General features: G+C 40.7%; 2 protein-coding genes across 2 annotated transcripts in view; one reads left to right on the top strand and one right to left on the bottom strand.

Moving 5' to 3' along the window:
- The window catches only part of tmem265 (transmembrane protein 265), a 1065-nt gene extending 438 nt beyond the window's left edge, over positions 1-627 (top strand). The window contains exon 1 of the mRNA XM_078261359.1: positions 1-627. This exon is cut by the window's left edge and continues 438 nt beyond it. Coding sequence (XP_078117485.1) covers positions 1-627 — 627 coding nt within the window.
- mrpl11 (mitochondrial ribosomal protein L11) overlaps positions 1-18448 on the bottom strand; it is a 36731-nt gene that overhangs the window by 17935 nt on the left and 348 nt on the right. The window contains exon 2 of the mRNA XM_078260423.1: positions 7313-7491. Coding sequence (XP_078116549.1) covers positions 7313-7435 — 123 coding nt within the window. The 5' untranslated portion in view covers positions 7436-7491. The remainder of the gene's footprint in view (positions 1-7312; positions 7492-18448) is intronic.

The raw sequence follows: 18448 nt of genomic DNA, 5'->3' as shown, positions 1-18448 counted from the left end.
CGGCTCCTGTGGGTTGTGGTGGACCTGTTGGATGTGCTGGACCTGCAGGCGGGACTATGGGAAGCCCAAGGCGGGGCTGCAGCGGGGAGTGGAGGGGTCGTTGAGCAGAGGCTGCCCATTTGGGCGGAGGGCCTGGTCTTTTTTTATTGCTACGCCCTCCTGCTGCTGTTGCCCTGTGTGGCTCTCACAGAGCTGGGGGCCACTGGCCTGCCAGGACAGAGGGGTCCCCGTAAGGAGGCTCTGTACCCTTGGCTTAGCTTGGTCACTATCAATATCTTCACCCTGGCCCTGAGGGGCACAGGCATGCTGTGGTACAGGGACCCCCGTGTGTCCACTGTGTTCCTGGGGAAGAACCTACTGGCTCTGGCTGTGAAGCTGAGCTCAGCCTGGGAAAGACACAAGCAGGAGCGCGGTGCTGCAGGAGCTGGGACTGTGGCTGGAGGAGAACCAGGAGCCTCGACCCTGCCAAGCCAGAGCTCAGAGCAGGTAGAGGGCCAGGACCAGGGGAAAGCTCCTCCCTCTCATTATCACACACTTTCTCACTCCCAAAGCCACACGCTCTCCCATGTCAGCATGGAGCCCACAGAGACGCCCTTGGGACCCTCTTTCATCTCCCATGAACTTTAGAGTCACTCTGAACAAAAGCATGTGCTCACACATCCACACTTAAAACTCGGACTAGCAGAGCCAGCATCACATCCAAACAGATAACTTGTATTGCGTTTCAGTACAACAGTGATAGGTCTAATGCAGAGCTGTGGAAACGCATTTGGCAAGATTGGCTTTCTGCACATTTTGTTGTGCTAATAATAACTCAAAATTATGCTGGGATTTGTGGGAGTGTATTTTTTAAAGTGATCACTGTGAATACATCTATCAGCCTGTAAAGAATATTCCAGAAATGTATGTTGAAGTCTAGTAGTGCTTGTTCCTTTCTTTAATCTGGGCACAGCTGCCCAAACTGCCACAGATTTGTTGAATGTGTTGCATTCAGACCCGTTTTAATTATTGTATTGTTTTACTGCATTACTCCATTTACAGTATCTCATATAGGTTTACTTATTTGTTAATTTTTGAGTTCAGGTCATGTGGCTTGTCGGAAAATGGAGATGAACACTTTTCTGCCATTAGATGCCAAAATACAGACTCTGACCTTTAGTGTACTTTTTTCTCTGTCACTTTACAGGGACCTTTCACAGAGAAAGATTAAATACAGAGGAGTGACGATTTATTTCCCCCTTCCCACAGAGCCATGATTCAAGTCCTATTTGAATAGATTTGAAAGGCATGAAGAGGTAAAACTATCCAGTTTTTCAAAATAAAAAAAGTAAAGATGAGAAAATAAAATAAAAAATAATGTGTAGCAGATCTTTTATCCTCATATCCTATCTTTTTTTATACTCTCATGACATCCAAGATCTTAAACATCAGCTGGAGATGATTTTAGAGATGCATACTGAACCGTCACATTTATTTAAGAACCACTTTGGCTGTAAATGTTAAAACCCTCCTGCAGCGATTCTACCAAAACAAAACATGCATTACTATCAAGATGATACTATTTATGAAATACACCGTTTCCATAATTAAAATCTTTCAACAGTAGGGCTTAAAGATGGGCATTTTGCATCATCTTAATCCTATTGCAACACAAAACTACAGTACAGGTCTATTTTACTACATTGTTTACAAAGACAGAATACCATTGTAAGTAATCCCTTTAACCATTTCAGAACACATTTAAAAATCATGTTTTGCTGTCATCTGTACTTGTCTTAAAGTCTCTGTCAGTCATTTTCAAAAAGAAGGAAAAAAAACTGTCCAGCTGCCTCAGATTATTAAGAATTAACTTTTTGATTCTATTTGAATTATGGATGGAGCCTTTCATTTACTGATTTGTTAACGTGTGGTAGCATTTGGTCGTCATGGGATTATGGGTCAGAGCAGCAGGTGTAGAGGATGTACAGACAAGTGCCTTGTTTCCTCATGGATCTACGAGCCTCTGCGTTGTCACAAGGCGTACACATTATGTGTACCACGTGGAACTTGGACATATGCCATGTGTACACTGTGAAGTTATTCTACAGCTGCTGTCAGCTACACCTCCAGGACAGAGTGCAAGCTAATAGTGTGTGCTTGCATACTCGCCTAGTGTTGACAGTTCATTGGCTATGGCTATTATGTAGGAGCGTTATTGGCAGCCTGTCACCCACATGGGGAAAAACAGAAGTCAGTCCTTATTTAAGGCCATGAGGCCTTAATATACATTATATATTTCAAAATGTACATATTTTTGTCAATCAGCTTGCATTCCACAGTCACAGAAAATTGCATGTTTTTATGTTTTTCTACGTGAACACATTCAAGCAAGAAAAGGGTGCTCTTTGCTTCATGGTGCAGCACGCTGACAAAAGGCTGTCATTTATCACAATTATGCCAGCGGCCCCATCAGCTTGGATCCTCTCGCAGTAATCCTTGAGTGTGCCGTTGTGTTGTCTGCCTTTAATGTTGAAAGAGAGATGGTGTGTGCCTGTCAAGAGTTGTAGTAAGTGTGTGATGTTTTTAGAGTGAACTGGCTCTTTGCTCACAACGGCTGTGAATGCACCCGCCGGCCTCGCCTCTGAGCTTAAATGGTCCTATTAATTGAAATTGAGGCATTTGTCAAAATGCAAGCGCTTATTCTCATTGCTTTACGCTTGATTTACAGGCTATATTAACAGGATGTATTAAGACTAATGTACACACTCGGGCACAAAAAGAAATTCATTCAAAGTGTCAGTGGGGAATTTCTCTCCGGTTCAGAGAAACTTTTAAGGGAAAACCACAGAGGGATAAGCAGAGTAGTAGACAGCATCCAGCTCTTGCCTACCCTCTTACTTTCATCCCCTCCTCCCTCGCTTACTCTAAATTTCAAACATACGCATACTGGATGCACTCCCTGTTGGGCAACTTCTCATGTTTCTATTATACTAAAAGCAGTGACTGCATAGGCAGCAGCCTCGGCAAATGACTACCTCCTAGAATTTGTTACACCTGTTAAGCTCTAGATACAATGCTCAGCATTTTCCCTCAGCTCCCACCGACTCTCATAACCTGCTCCTGAAGAAAAGTGCATGAGCCACTCCTATTATCTTTCTCCTTTTTCCGCTTTCTCCGGTGCTCTCTTTTATTCTCCTACATTCGCCTGTGCTAATTTCAATCCAGCCTTTAATTATTCTCCTGTACCAAAGCTGTCAGTTTCCCTTTTTTGTCTCCCATTCCTTCGTTTATTTCTCTCGTTTGTTTAAATTTGCCCCGCAGCCGACAGGCAGCCTACCTCTCTGCACTTCCCCTGTCAAGGGTTGTTAGTCAGAGACGGAGAAAAGAAACGAGGAGAAGAGGCATGCTAAGATTAAAGGGCCGGAGCCACTGCCTAAAGCAGAGCGGCTGCCGACTGCCATTTATTTACCGTTACACACAGTGTGAGCTTGATGAAGCACAGGAGCCCAGAGAGATGAACGCACACAACAAGCCGTCCAGACAACAATGACATCCCAAACAGTCCAAAAGGAGGCATCTTTAGACAAACGTATGGCTTTGTTTTGCTCCGTTGAGCACTTGGTTACAACCCATCTCACCTCATTACCCCCGACATGGCGACAGCTACAGTATGCCTACAAGCTCAAACCCATCTTCTCTGGCAGAAAGAGACACATTAACAGACAGATGTCTAAATCATTCAGGACACACCATCAGCACCAAATATTTTAGGGAGAACTTCAAAGTATATTCTACAAGATGATGCAAAAGAGTTTGAGAAGATATGCAATGCAATACTAGAGACAGATGCATACTAATACTGGTCTCAGGTGTTGGGGTGACATCAGGCTACTGGTCAATGTTTCTGATGCTTAAATAAAATGAAATAAAGAACTAGGCTTAAAACAATTTCTCAATTAATCAGTTAGCTGGTCGACAGGACATTAGTCACTAACTAATTTAATCACGGCTTATTTATTTGTCAAACCCAAATGCAACAGTTTCTGGTTCCAGCCTCTCAAACATGAGAATGTGCTGCTTTTTCTCTATTCTATATCATTGTAAATTACAGGTGTTCAGTAGAAGAATCTTTGACAACGAATGTTTACACGGAACTGACCATACTGAATCCCTATTGTCACGGACTGAATCAGTAGCTTTTAGCAGTGGAGCTCCACTTGTTAGCTCTGCTGTGATTCACTAGCCTAGAAATCTAGACGCACCCTAGCGACAGCAAATTTAATTTGCAGCCAGGGGGGTCTAGGCCCTCTCCGTTGGCTTGCGAGCTGGAAAAAACAAACTCTAGTCAGGCCAATCACGTCGTGTATAGAGTCGGTGGGCGGGCTTATGGCTGCTGCTGGGAACAGCGGTCTTCTGGAAGACTTGGAGTTAAGCTTTTCTTTGAGAAAAGAACAAAGAACGGCACTGAAATCATTCTTAAAAAAGGAAGATGTGTTCGGAGCTATCCTATTGCGTACAGAGGGAATTTGAAAGACAACCATTTATCCCGCCCCTCGGATTGAGCCCTGCCAATGGTAAGTTCTCAGACCCAACATCTTGATGTGGGTCTGGCTTGTCAGGCTAGTGATTCACATTACTTTCTCCTCAAAAGTCTACTAAAAGACAGCGAAAGCCACAGAAACGATCATAGTTTGATAACTCTGTCGCCACTAATGGGCTACTGAGCTATTAGCCCGTACAGTGCTTGTATAGGCTAGTTTTGCACTGATGAAAGTCACAGGTTGACCTGGCAGCAGACTGAACGTACCTGTATGCTGTATGAAAGGTGATGGTTGACTTACTGTTGTACGTGCTGAAGTGCATTTGAACGGTGATGCGACCGCTTAGCTAAGGAGGAAAAGTAAACAACCTACATAGTCAGTGACTAGGAATCTTTGAACTGACCTTAATGAAAATAATAGTTGGAGCCTTTACATAGAAGTAAATTCTTCTTTATATTGCCACTATGTCTTGGCGGAGTTTAGGAAATCAAAAACGAGAAAAAATTTGGAGGTTAGACAAATCCATAATTCACCTTTCTTCTGGCTGAAACAGAATATTTGGACAAGGAACAAGTGTTCTAAGGTGAAATGGACAAACAAAGACAGGCAGTGAAGACCACACTGCATACTTGTCGAGGTTGGTAAAGAAACCCAGATTCTTGTTCTTGCCTGTTATCTTGAGCTGTCACACATTTCAGATTCTTCAAAATGATAAAATTTCCAACGAGAGGAGGGGGGGGGGGGGTAAACATGCAAAGATCCCACACACACTCCCACTGATGCTCACATATCAGCACTCATGTCACTGTGACAGGTTTTATATGATGTGAGAGACATGGAGGGATTTAAAAAAAATGTATGATTGCTATTGTTGGAAGTTTTGATGTATGCCTATTGGGAGCTGCCATTAAAAATATTCCCCCTGTCTGTCAAGTCATGCAATTCTGCTATAAAAAAAAACATGTTTTTGCGAACTATGTTGTAGGTGTACAGTACTTTCTGTAATGCAAAATTAAGCAAAAAGGTAAAAAAAAATAAAATAAAAAAAAAAGAGTAAATTTTCAGTGATATTTCCGAGTACTGGAGTCAGGACGTGCTTACAAACTGAAAAACTCAATCTTTAGGGTTGAGTGACAGAGCAAGTTTCTTAATTCTCAGCTTCAGGGGATCAGAGGGAACTGGATGTTTCCCAACTGTAAGAAGCATTACTGTAACTGTCAAATATCAGTCAAAATTTTCTGACCACTGTGTGTGTCTGCAAGACTTTTGAGAACAAGATGCCTTACACCTGTTAACACTGTCTTAATATAAAAACAATAGTTCATTGACTTTTTTTGTCCACTTTGGAGCAGTGGATCCAAGCTTCAAACAACATCTGACACATTATCACCTTTTAAGTAGATAAAGCAAAATTGTGAGCAAAGCCTATTTACACATCCAGTAGATACAGAGCAATATTATTATTCATTTAGAGTGACCTGATGAATTTAAGTCCAATATTCACTTTGTTTTTGGTTTCACTAACCCCTGAGGGAAATATCTATCTCTGTAGCTGCTAAACGCTCAAGTATGTTCACCAGCTGGCTGCTAACTGTCTGTCTGCAGTTTGGGGCTGAGCAGGTAGTACAACTGTTTTTTAGATTACGGGTTCTGGACCATAAAGCAATAACACAGTTACAGTACAGTCGATGTCAGATAAGAGAAATGTTTTCAAATCATTTAACTCCTTTCTGAGATCTTTACATTAGCTTTTTTCCTGACATTAATAATCATTTGTAGCTCTTTTCTGCCAGTTGTGTTCACTTTTCTTTTCTCCTCTCTGAAAGTGTCGTCTTTAAGTCCCAGAGATGGATTAACTGTGAAAATTGATCTGGTTTCCAAGCGTGCAACAGCATTCAAGGCTGATGAGGAGTGTCAATTAAAGAGCCTTACTGGATCATTTGTATGTACAGAACAAGCCATAGCATCCATTCAATATAGCAAAGGACAATCAAAGTTAAATAGCTGAATCACCATTAAAGCCGGAGCAGATTATGCCTTTATAGTGTAAAATAAAATATAACTTTAACAAGAAAGATTTAAAACAGTACACTTGTGTGATCAGAAACAAAGATGACGTTGATAAACAGAGCATCAGCATCAACAGTTACAAAAGGATGATTTTATTTACAGTGAAAAATAATTCAGCCTCAGTAATTTTTATCCACTCACTCCAATCCATCTTTGTTCATTGCTCAACACTTGACGACTGGTGTAATTTTTTCTAGTAGGAAAGGAATTGGCATCGGTGGTGAAAAAGTTGTAGTGGTGCATCCCTGAGCAATAAAAAAAAGAAGACAACCTCAGCCGTCTCTGAAGCAGAGAGAAGTATACAAGAATTGAAGAGAAAACCTTCAGGTTCAAACTTGTTTCATCGACTGGCTTGTAAAGAGTGAGGCTAATGTATAAGGACAGCTGCTGTGGATGGAGGTGTTAGCGTCTTTGGCCTGGAAACGGTGAGAAAATAGTTGTAGACTGAGTGTGCCACCTAGAGCTGTGCGACTAGAATAAAAATAGAATAGAGATGGAGGTGGTGGTGGGGATGTACAATGAGCTGACTGAGGAGAGAGAGGCAACTATGTGATTGGCAGTAAGTAAGTAAGTAAAAATAGGGAAGGATCAGGTTGTGAGACCTGTGTGCAGAAGTTCAACTGATAAAATGAAGCGCTGCTCCTGCAATTAAGGTAATACTCCTGATTACTCGGAGCAAACAGACTCGGAGGAACAAGAAGTAGAATTGTAAGTAATTTTACCTGTCCCAGGATGGGGCCTAGTGGAGGTCCAGGGGCCGCTTGTCCTGACCTCACTATAGCCCGGATTACATTGCTGGCATCCAATTTCTTCACAGCCTTGGCTGCCTTAGAGATCTTTGACATCCTGTTCTGTCTCGAAAGCCTTAAATCTGCCTCCAAGTCAACTGAGAATCCATCCACTGAGAAGAAAAACAGAAGAAAAAACAAATTAGGCTCTCATGAATACACAATTGCAACAAATGATTTACACGCCGGGCTCATTAAAACATCATACACTCAAATCGATACCGACACCTGCAGGGCAAAACCCGTGCCTTTTTTATTCTGCAGTGGGGGAGTAATTAAAAAAATCTTTGCCTTCGATCGGCTCAGTGAGAGCCACTTTCCTGGAGGAGTTTTGCAGTGTGGATCAGCAGCCGAGTGCTGATGCTCGCCATGTTGAAGAGCCTGAGAACTGGCAGGATTTAAACTTCTTTCCCAAAAATCATGGGGTGCATGCCAAAACACCTCCATCGCCTCACCTCTGTTTCAGATGTGTCACCACTAAACTCCCTGTGCTGCGGCAGAGCTTCTTCTACATCAGTAGAGGTCAATAGAAGGCAGAGGAGGGATATGTAACAATACTAATACAGGGGAGGAAGGGGGGGGGTGTGTGGCATCCCCACATATGAACGCAAAGAGGGGTCAGCTCTTTCATTCCACCTTAAATGCATTTGCCAAATTAGGAGCCAATTAGTGGAGTGGGGAGAATGACTGGGGAGGCAGAAACACATAAAAGTAAGCCTATAATCCTCTGCTGGAATAAAAGTGATACTGGCACAAAAAAAAAAAAAAAAAAGATCAATGACTGGAGCCAAGGGACAAATACAAGTTTTAAGGTTGAGCCTTGTGATTCAGGGGAACCCTGCATTCAATAAAAAACAAGCACTTGAGGGGAGAGAAGAGATCCAGCAATGATTCATTGTAGGCAACAGAGGGTATCCAATTAGATCAACAGAAGGGACAGTACCAAAAAGATATATGGGACCTCACGCTGCTTTAGAGCAAAAAACAGAGAGAAACTGCTCCCAAGAAAAGCTGCAATTCTATCTGGGCTGCTGATTATCCAGCAGCCGTTAAAGTGCAACCACCATGAGGCAATATTTAGGGCAATATGGTGATACACATACTGCAGAAAGAGTCCCAAATAGAATCCATTTAGTTTGAATTCAATAGCTGTCTTCACAATGCAAGTCTCATACACTGCTACATCTCAGAGGTCAATTTCACGCTACTCAACCAATGTCTTCAGGTACTTCATTGGAGAAAAATTGTGTTGCAGTTCAGATCAATTTTGGAGCCAGTTAGAAAATGCATAGACCAGTGTGCATTACATCTGAAGTGAGAAAACCCACTTCTGTTATCAAACAATGACAGAAAGAATTGATTGAATCATTAACTGGCAAGCTGCAAAAAAAATAACTTAAAACAGCAGTTTGAGCGGTGGTTACAAAAAGTATCAACTAATATAATTACATAGTGTAGTGTAGAGAGACAAGGCTTGACTGGAGTTTTGTGACCACGAGAGAGAAAAAAAATAAATAAAAAAAATTGGGCCAGCATCAAATGTTGGGTTTAATTCCAATTTGGGGCAAAGGGAATAACAGTTCTGCGAGTGGGGAAATGACAACGTCATGCATTAATGCACCGCAACTCCAATCTCTGTTGAAGTATGAATAATAAAACTGCAGTTCCCTCGCAAAATGAAATCACTCAACAGGGCCGAGCAGTGAACGCTGAAGAAGAATTGACCTACATAAGTCATCACAACTGCACCGACAGTACGTTTCTCGCAGCTAAATTAACATTAGATTCAAGGAATAAAGAAGCATTAACTGTGCAGTGGCGGGAAAGATGATTCAAGGCAGTACAATAAGCCTCAATCAGAGCTGGGTTTTGCTGTGAATATTCAAATCAAAAGGTGTAGTAATTTCAAAGGAACAGACACAATTTTGAGCTGCCCTTTAGGCGGAATATTACATTCCCACAGCAATTACTGGCAACAGCGTCGCCGATAACACAGAGTACACAGAAAGAGCAATTTGTTTGGGCATGATTGCCCAAACAAATTTCTCAAACATGCTTGAGAAATGACGTGCCACAAAGCCAGCGCGTAAATTACCACCTAATGAGGAGGATGAGGTGAGTGATAATGAAGACCACACATGTTGGACAATCCTCCTCCAAATTCTCCAAACTGTTGTTGCACCCAGCAACTTCACTCCTATTCCTGACATTTTAAGTTTAATGTATTTCTTGTCCTTGCGATCATTCCATTAGGATTTGGCATCAAGTCTCTTGTTTATCAACTCATGTCGTCGTTTTAGTTAATAAATCACCACCAAAATCCAAACTCTAAATATGAGCTGTTTCTTGGCCCACCTGTCTAGGAAATCTCTCCTGCTGCCTGTCAGACAAACTACCTGGGATGGAAACACAACATCTTTGACAGAGGTAAACATGTCAATAAAATTGAGCACACAAGGGAAAGGCTGGAGAAAAATCCCACCTGTCATTACAATGTGCAGGAGTCTACATAAACTGTTACACCTACTTTATCATCTACTCATTATAATGTGTCGAAATTTCCTTTGAGTTTTGTATGCAACTGTAAACAGCAGCTTCTGTGGTGTGTTTCAGCATAATTAACACTGACTGTACTTTACAAGGATAAAGCTGACTTTGATTAACGAAATTAATCACTTTGCTATTAAAAGGTGCGTTTAATTGCACTAGTGAAGCCCACTGCTGTTTGTTGTTTAGGCTATTAGGCTCTCTTTAGTTTTCATTAAGGAGACAAGTCAAACAGTAGCCCCAACATCAATAAATACTCTAAGACTGTGATTTATTTACAGTTCAAGGTTACAGATATTGATCTTCCAAAAAAATGACATTCTTGAAAAATGGAAGAAATGGTCTTTTAAAAAAATCACTTGGGTTTTAAAGTCCCAGACCGTCCTCAATATAAAATATACCGACACTGGATCAGCCTGGAGGAAATCATGTCTTCTCTTTGTATCTTTCATACCTTTTTACTGCAGTCAGGTGAATAAAAAGCTGAATACTAATTGATTTCTCAGTGGGATCAGGCTTTGTACCTGCAACAACACATAATCTAATCTGATTCAATAACCTTTAATCTTTAACAACTTTATCGGTCTTCTCATCTTTATATCTCTAAATTAAAACAGAATCAGTGAAGAAAATGAAGTAAAATATTTTCTAATAACAGATTTTGTGCTGCCACATTAATAAAAGAATACAAGATTATTATCTTACCAAATTAACTCTCTGACAAAGATTCATTTGAGCGTAAATGCAGTGTAACCTGAAACTGCTTCGGTAAAGCCAGGGTACCTTTATGTGGTTGGTTTATGTTTCTCTACAGCTATTCCTTTTGTCCATCCTAAAGCATCTTTGTAGGATTGGGTAGACTCGTGCCCACCAGACTACAGCTTGTATTGCTGATTTGTGCTTGCTAAGGTTTAATACCAACATGGCTGTTGTGAATAATGTTACATTCCACATTCCATGGAGAAGTCTGAAGAAAGTCATTCTCATCCGTTTTATTTGTATCCTAAATTGCAACACTGTTTTCCCACCTGTGTGAACAGACCTTGAGACAATCCTTCCGCCCATCCTGACTGTCTGATCTTACTACACATCATCTAAATGAATGGAGCGATTGTTAGAAAAGTTGTATATCCTTGTGTTTCTCATTAAACCTATAGAACAGGGATCTTCAACGGGGGGTCCGGAACCCCTAGGGGGTCCGCAGAGTCAATGCAGGGGGGGCTCCAAATAATTGTTAATCTTTTAAAAAATTAAAGAGTCCTAAAATGAATCCAACAATATATATAATATAAATCCCCACTGAGGATAGGCTTACTGGCCTATAGGTAAGCTAGTCACTAAGATAGTCATCCACAGATACAGTTAATCCTAAGGATTCACTGTGCCACATGTATGTTTAACATTAAAACATGATTTATAAAAGCATGCCAACAATTATTAGGCTATTTTAATAGCTTAGTATTCTATGCCAAAAAGGTATCTATAAAGGCTTTGGGCTGCCCTAAACGTTATTGTAGGCCCATTTTAATATGCAACTTCATTTTATACAATATATGCAGTAGGGGGTCCTTGGTCTATCTTTCTCTCAGTTAAGGGGTCCTTGGCTTAAAAAACATTAAGGGCCCCTGCTTTAGAACATTGCGAACTGAACAATGCTTTGTGTCGCTTTGTTCTATGAGATTTTGCCACTGCTTTCAGAACCAACTCACACGGGTCAAGCCAGTAGATGACAGGATTCGAACTACAAAACTTTCACAACAATGGGAAACTGTCACTTTAAATCATGTGGTCAGGGTAAAAAAAAAATTTAAAAAAGTGATAAAAGCCAAATTATTGATAATGGGAAACTTGGACGTAAGCTTATCACCATAGTTATAACTTTTTTGTATGAATAATGTTTAGCCACGCTATCAGTGGGATAGCGGGATGGCAATGTCGGTTGGTCGTTCCACCAATTCAGACAGAAATAACTATTGGATGGATTGCCGTGTTAATTTATTCAGATATTCATGGTGCCAAGAGGATAAATCCTAATGACTCTGGCGATCCCCTGATTTTTCCTCTAGCGCCACCATGAGGTTGACATTTGCCATTTTTAGTGAAATGGCTTGACAACTATGGAATGGACTGTCATTTTTGGTACAGAAATTCATGCTGTACATGAATATCACACAGTGAATTGTACCAACTTTGGCAATCCCCTTAATAATACTACTTAAAATACTTTGGTGTATGACTAAATACCTGCAAAACTAATGACATTCCCATCAGCCTCAACTTTGGGGATATTTTTGCTTTTATTCTAAGGTCGACAGTAGGGAGGTGACAAGAAATGAAGGGAGAAAGCGCGGGAATAATATACATAGATACCTCTCTCAAATCCTGTTGCAGTGACAATATATATTTTCTGTCCTAACCCCTATGCCACTATGATACGCTGTGATAGAGGATTTTATCACCCATCCGGTGAACTGGTGCAGCACTCCTATTTTTTTATTTACTACTTTATCCCACTGTTCCCCAAGTGTTGCGATAACATGGTATTTACAGCTTAGCTGATAGTTCTCAGCCCTAATTAGGATGATTTTTGTTGATATAAAACATTTACGCAAGCAAGCTTCTAAACTAGGTTATGTTTAAAATGTATAATCCATTATTTGATACATCTTTCTTGTCCTCGAGGACTAATTCTGATAAGTGTTCTTATTCCTGTCTCATCACTCAAAAAAAAAAAAAAAAAACACATTCTGTTTCCATCTTTTTTTAAAGAGATAAAAACCAATATCCAAACAGAAACCATGATTAGTATTCTTTGAAATTACAAGGAAAGTGACAGAATTCATTTTTATCTTCTAACAACACTAAAACTCTTGACAATCGGTTTTATTCAACTCTTAGTGTGGCAGTCCATCTAGTGGTGGCATTCACCTTTACATTTGGTGCCAGGTCTTAAACTGAGAGATTATTTCACAATAAGATAGTGGTACACTTCAGTGACCTGTGTGTCATTTCTGAGATAGCCAATGGCACCACTACAGGATCCTGCCACCAAAAAAAAATGTAAATAAACAGGAAGAAAGAGCCTGAAAACAAGCTGAAGTCCCTCGAGTCTAATAGAAAAAAAAACACAGGCATAATACAAAAATTATAATAGCAATTTCATGTTTCTGCCCCTCTTTGCAGAAAAGTTTGAATACTATTAGAGCCACAAGACTGGCCTCCTTGAATACTTAAGATGACAAAATCTCTTAACAGCACAATAAACCGCACAGGAAGGACCTGCGCTGACAGCAGGGGGATTCTGGGATGCAGTTTAACTGTTATCGACGAGCCTAATGCAGTGATCAAACAGAACAAATGTACTGGGCTGTGATCATTCAGAGAGCCACATGGGACGCTCTCGATAAGATTAAAAGATAACGTCAGATATAAAGTTATAGAGAGCCCGTCATGCCAATGCTGTTCAACTACATTAGTATTCTCCCCATCAAACTCGGGCTCTGGAGCTATTGATTGCTGAATGCCAAGTGCTAAAGGCCAGTCAAATAAAATGAAGAACTCAAGAAGAGTCTGAATGATCCCACAAGACTGAAAAGGGGAACTTACATGACCTGATTTAACCAAGACCTGAATCGGCAGGTCTTATCTCTCCGAGCTAATCTGTGCTTTTCAGAAATAAACTCATCTGTTGTCCAGTGTTGGAATCCTTTCCAGTGAAATACAGTCACACTTTACACCGTTTAGCTGTCAGCATTTTAACTGTGTTTAAGCCAGCTAATGTTACTAGCTAATGGCAGGCTAACGTTACTGTACATGCTGTGTAATGTTAGCTAGCGTCACGCCCTGGGCTGTTTAAAAATTGCATCACGATTCATTTTTCATCTCAACCGGTTGTGATCTAACACATTTAAATTGATTTTTAACCAATTCACGATGCATCGTAACATCCCTACTATACTGGAGGGTGAACATTTTCAGTTTTCAGCATGTTTTACACATCATTGCCATCATGCCAGACTTTCCTCCACAGCGCTGCGGAGGAGGGTCTGGCTAGTCACACAGCATTCCGGAATGGGAGAAAAATGTGCTCTGGTTTATTGGCATTTCTTGGCACTTGGGCGGTGCTGAGCACCGGGAAAAGCCGTGGTGCCGCTGCAAAAAAGCCTCTGGAAGGAACCTGTTCTGTACGTTCAAAAGTTGTTTTAGTCGTGCACAGAAAACTCAGATTGGACAAATAGTCTAGCTAGATGTCTGGATTTACCCTGTAGAGATCTGAGGAGCAGTTAACCATAGTCCTTATAAATCCACCGGAGTTTAAAATTCCAACACAAACAAAACGGAATGTAACGCACATCCGGCTGAAAAGGTATCCGGCGGAATTTCCAACGGCAACGGAGCAATCCCGGAAGTGGAACGTCATGGATATAGACTAGGCCGATACTGACTGGATCGGGTATTAGTGAAAATGGGGCCGACCTATTCAATTGTATGTTTCTATACTGTTTCCTAGAATTTTAATTCCTATTTAAGTTTTGACCAAGGCATACAGCTTATTAATTAAACACTGGTATTGAATCAGTACTCTGTATCAAGACTAAACAACGTTGGATCAGTGCATCCCTACTCAATTGACCTGTATCTGTCATTATTGTTGTTGAATATTACCTGGGCAATGATGGATTTTTGAGACTGTGTTTAAACATACATATAAACTTAAATAAATGTTGTTTTTAATAGGATCTGTTGCACAAGTTTGTTGAAACTGTTCCACATTAAACATACAGTACCTTTGGAATTTCTGTACTGCAATTTCTAGTTACTAGTCTTGCATTGCCAGACCTATCTCCACAGCGCTGTGTCAGTGCTTGAGTATGGTCTGGCTACACCACCTATTTACTGGGATAGGGGGAAAAACACTCGTTTGTTTGTATTTTTTTTAAACCAATCACAACCGTCATAGGAGGCGCTACGCCGGAGCTAGCGAGATGGGAGATACCGATCAGGCTTTATCTGAGTAATGTGCATCCGTTGAGCCAGACTACTCATCAGCTGGCAAACACGGCAATCTGTGATAAAATAACATTGGCCAATACAGTATATGTTGGGGCAGTGTTAGTCTTAAGGCGGTTCGATCTTTGGATCTTCACTTGTGAAAGAACAGCTCGGATATATTTTGCAGACAGTGGCAATGTTGTGGCTACATTAGCTGTCATTTTTCTTTAGTATCTGAGCATAAAGTGCAAGAAACTACAGACTGATGTGTCAAAAACAGGCTACAGTAGCATTAGAAGCTCCACTGTAATTCTTATTTTCTGATTCACAACAGAATATGGATACATGATTTATAAAGATGGATGTACAAGAGGAGCAAAAATCAATTTCCATTGCTCACCACATCATTGGACTTCTTGTGTGTTGCGGCTGATATTCAGCCGCAACACAAACAAGCAATGCGAGGTACGCACACACACACACACACACACACACACACACACACACACACACACACACACCCCTCTCTAGGCAACATGTGGATTCCCACAAGGCTCTGACATTATAAAATCCAGCCTTCAGAACTACAGCTCAGAAACTGCAAGCCAACTGTGACTGCAGCCAGAATGTGACAGTAAACTCTCTGAACTCTGGAGCCATCTGCCCCCGCCTGAGCTCTTGCTGCAGCTGGATCTCATATTCAGAATACTGGGGAGGTATGATTATATCAGCACAAGTGGGTTCCAATAACAATACCAGTATCAGAAATGCCTCTAATACTGCCTAAATGAATGAATGAAACCTTTATTGCCCCGAGGGGAATTTGTTTTGCACTCAAGGGAGCCACATTAAACATTAAGCACATACAACAGTAAATAACCATAAACAATAAAAACCACACCAAACACCCAACAACAATGAAGACGTAGAGGATACAGAAAACAGAACAACAACGCAGCAATGGTGGTGACATGCAATCATCAGTCCAATAGCTAAGATGACATCAGATGATAAAGAATCAATAGTGCACATTATAAAATGTCTATGTGCCTGTATCTGATGCTGGTATGATGATGATGTAAAATGCTGATATCGTAATAAAATAAATAATTCTTTCTCAATTATGACTGATTGATAATAAAAAAAAAAGTGATATGGCATTTATTATCTGTATGTATTGGTTCATGTTTGAGCCAGGCCATACAACAATGACACCAATCATCAAGTTCTGGTATGGGAAAGTAAAAAATGGTATTGGAACATCTCTGGTTAGTGAAGTGGGAGATGGACACCAGATTAGCAGGGGTCAAACTAACCTGGTTGACACCAGACCCTTCTCAGAGCAAATCTCAAATTTGCCGGAAGTTCGTCAGGGTTTTCCCAGGCTAGGGTGAAACAGGAATCTGGATGAAACTAATGTCAGAGCTCTTTTTTGTAGCAAATGTGTTGTATTACAGTTTTTTAAACACCATGAGCTGAATTTTTTTTGTCACTGATGTTCTCTCAAATTTGTAAAGCATTCACACATACAGACCGGTGTTTCCCAATCAAAAAAAGCAGCTACACAAGATTATGATTATTTTTCCAACTGTTCTTCAATCTTTGCTTTTTTTGGAAAATACTATGCAACACTCTGCGACGGGAAAATCACTCCATCCATTCCATGGAATTGCTCACAACTCATAGACACCTCATTACACCCGGTGATGAGGAGCCCCCACAGGTGAGGAACCACTGATATACATCTTTTAACTACTCTCCAGCAGAACATGTTTTTGTTCAAATGGGCCATTTTGAATATGTCTTCATAAGCTTTTCATGGAACGTGGCTTCGAACCACCACGATGCCAAAAAGCAGTAAAGGCTACCAGCTTCATCATTTTTCTTCCTTTCACACCGTTTCTTGATTTGGACATCCAGATTTGCGCAAATGTCAAACACTTTTTAAATAAATCTGCATGGTTCTGACAGCAGTCAACTGAGTTGTTAGGGGTGGTGGTTACAAAAATAAGCTCAAAGCCTAACTGTTGCTGTCTTTACCTACAGTTTAAAGGTGCTCTAAGTGATGTGATGTGTTTTTTAGGCTACAACATTTTTCATCACATACAGCAAACATCTCCTCACTATCCGCGAGCTGACTGTCCCCTGAACACACTGTAAAAAAAAAAAAACGCAGTCTCTGTAGACAGCCCTGATTCCACAAACGCCAACAAAAACAAACTGCGCCAATCTGCACCACGAACCATAACAAACAGTGTTCCAGCCAATAACTGGCAAGGAGGAGCTGGTTGAGCCATCTCTGCAGCAGCATTAGCCAGTAGGCTACTTCCACAATGCACGTTTTGTTGGCGTTTGTGGAGCCTGGGCTGTCTACAGAGACCGAGACAGTGGGTTCAGGGGACAGTCAGCTAGCTGATAGTGAGGAGATGTTTGCTGTATGTGACAAAAAATGTAGCCTAAAAAACACATCACATCAGTTAGAGCACCTTTAATATTGGCATTAACGCATTCATTTAGATCACAAACAGACACATACTTCATAGATGTTCAGTTGGCCTTTACAGTAAGGTTACTGTAAGTTGATCAATACCCTCCAACCAATTATAATCACAAATGTTCCGTTGCCACACGTTCCATACTAACAGGACATATGGGCCTAGTCGTTTCTCAGGTGATCATATTTGGAACCTGTAAATAACTGAAAAGCAACTACAGAAACAACAGAGGGTTGATGCTAGTAAGGCTATCAAGATTCAGGTTAGTAAAACAATTAAGACAGGGAAGAAAAGAAAAAGATGCTGTTCATCAAGCAAACATCAGTCAAATCTAATACATGGAGAAGCCTTCGTTTCTCTAGAGTTCACCGTCAAATATAGCCTAGCAGAAGATGCTATGTACTTCTTTATAACATTAAATATTCAAGTCAAAATACAGAGCAATCAAAGTAAGATTCCTCTGGGAATGTTTATTAAGTTGAGAAATTTGAGATAATCTGCCTTTTCAAAACTGTGCAGTTGTGCTTTGATCAGATTTGATTGACAGTGGCCTGGGAACATAAGCAAACAGGCTTACGTGCAGTTTAGTGTCACAAATTATTTTCCAAAAACTGAGTGTCCCAAATGATGAGGGTCTTATTTGAGACAGTTTAAGGTTAGGGTTAAGGTTAGGGGTAGGGTTAGGGTAGCACAGGTGGTTTAGCAGGTTCATAATTAATTAAGGACATTGTATGGGGAATTTGGGACACTAAACTGCACGTATACCGTTTGGCAGAAGATCTGATGTTCATGTAGGACCCATTTTGCTCATAGAAGCCGTACGAAATTTTTATGGACTGCATTTCATTTCAATGGCATAACAGAAACTAATGACAAATGTGTACTGAAACATGCAGTTCATGTTCTTTCTATAATTTACATAACAGAAAAGAGTTGTAAGGCTTCACTCACTCTGGCCTAACCACACAGACGTCTCCACATAATTACACTTCAGCACTTTGCTTCCAGGTTAAGTGTAAAAACCATGCACGATTAA

The sequence above is a fragment of the Sander vitreus genome, chromosome 10 (genome assembly GCF_031162955.1).
Source record: "Sander vitreus isolate 19-12246 chromosome 10, sanVit1, whole genome shotgun sequence".
NCBI lineage: Eukaryota > Metazoa > Chordata > Actinopteri > Perciformes > Percidae > Sander > Sander vitreus.
Note: the sequence above shows the minus strand (reverse complement) of the source record. Positions and strands in the feature narration are given on the sequence as shown.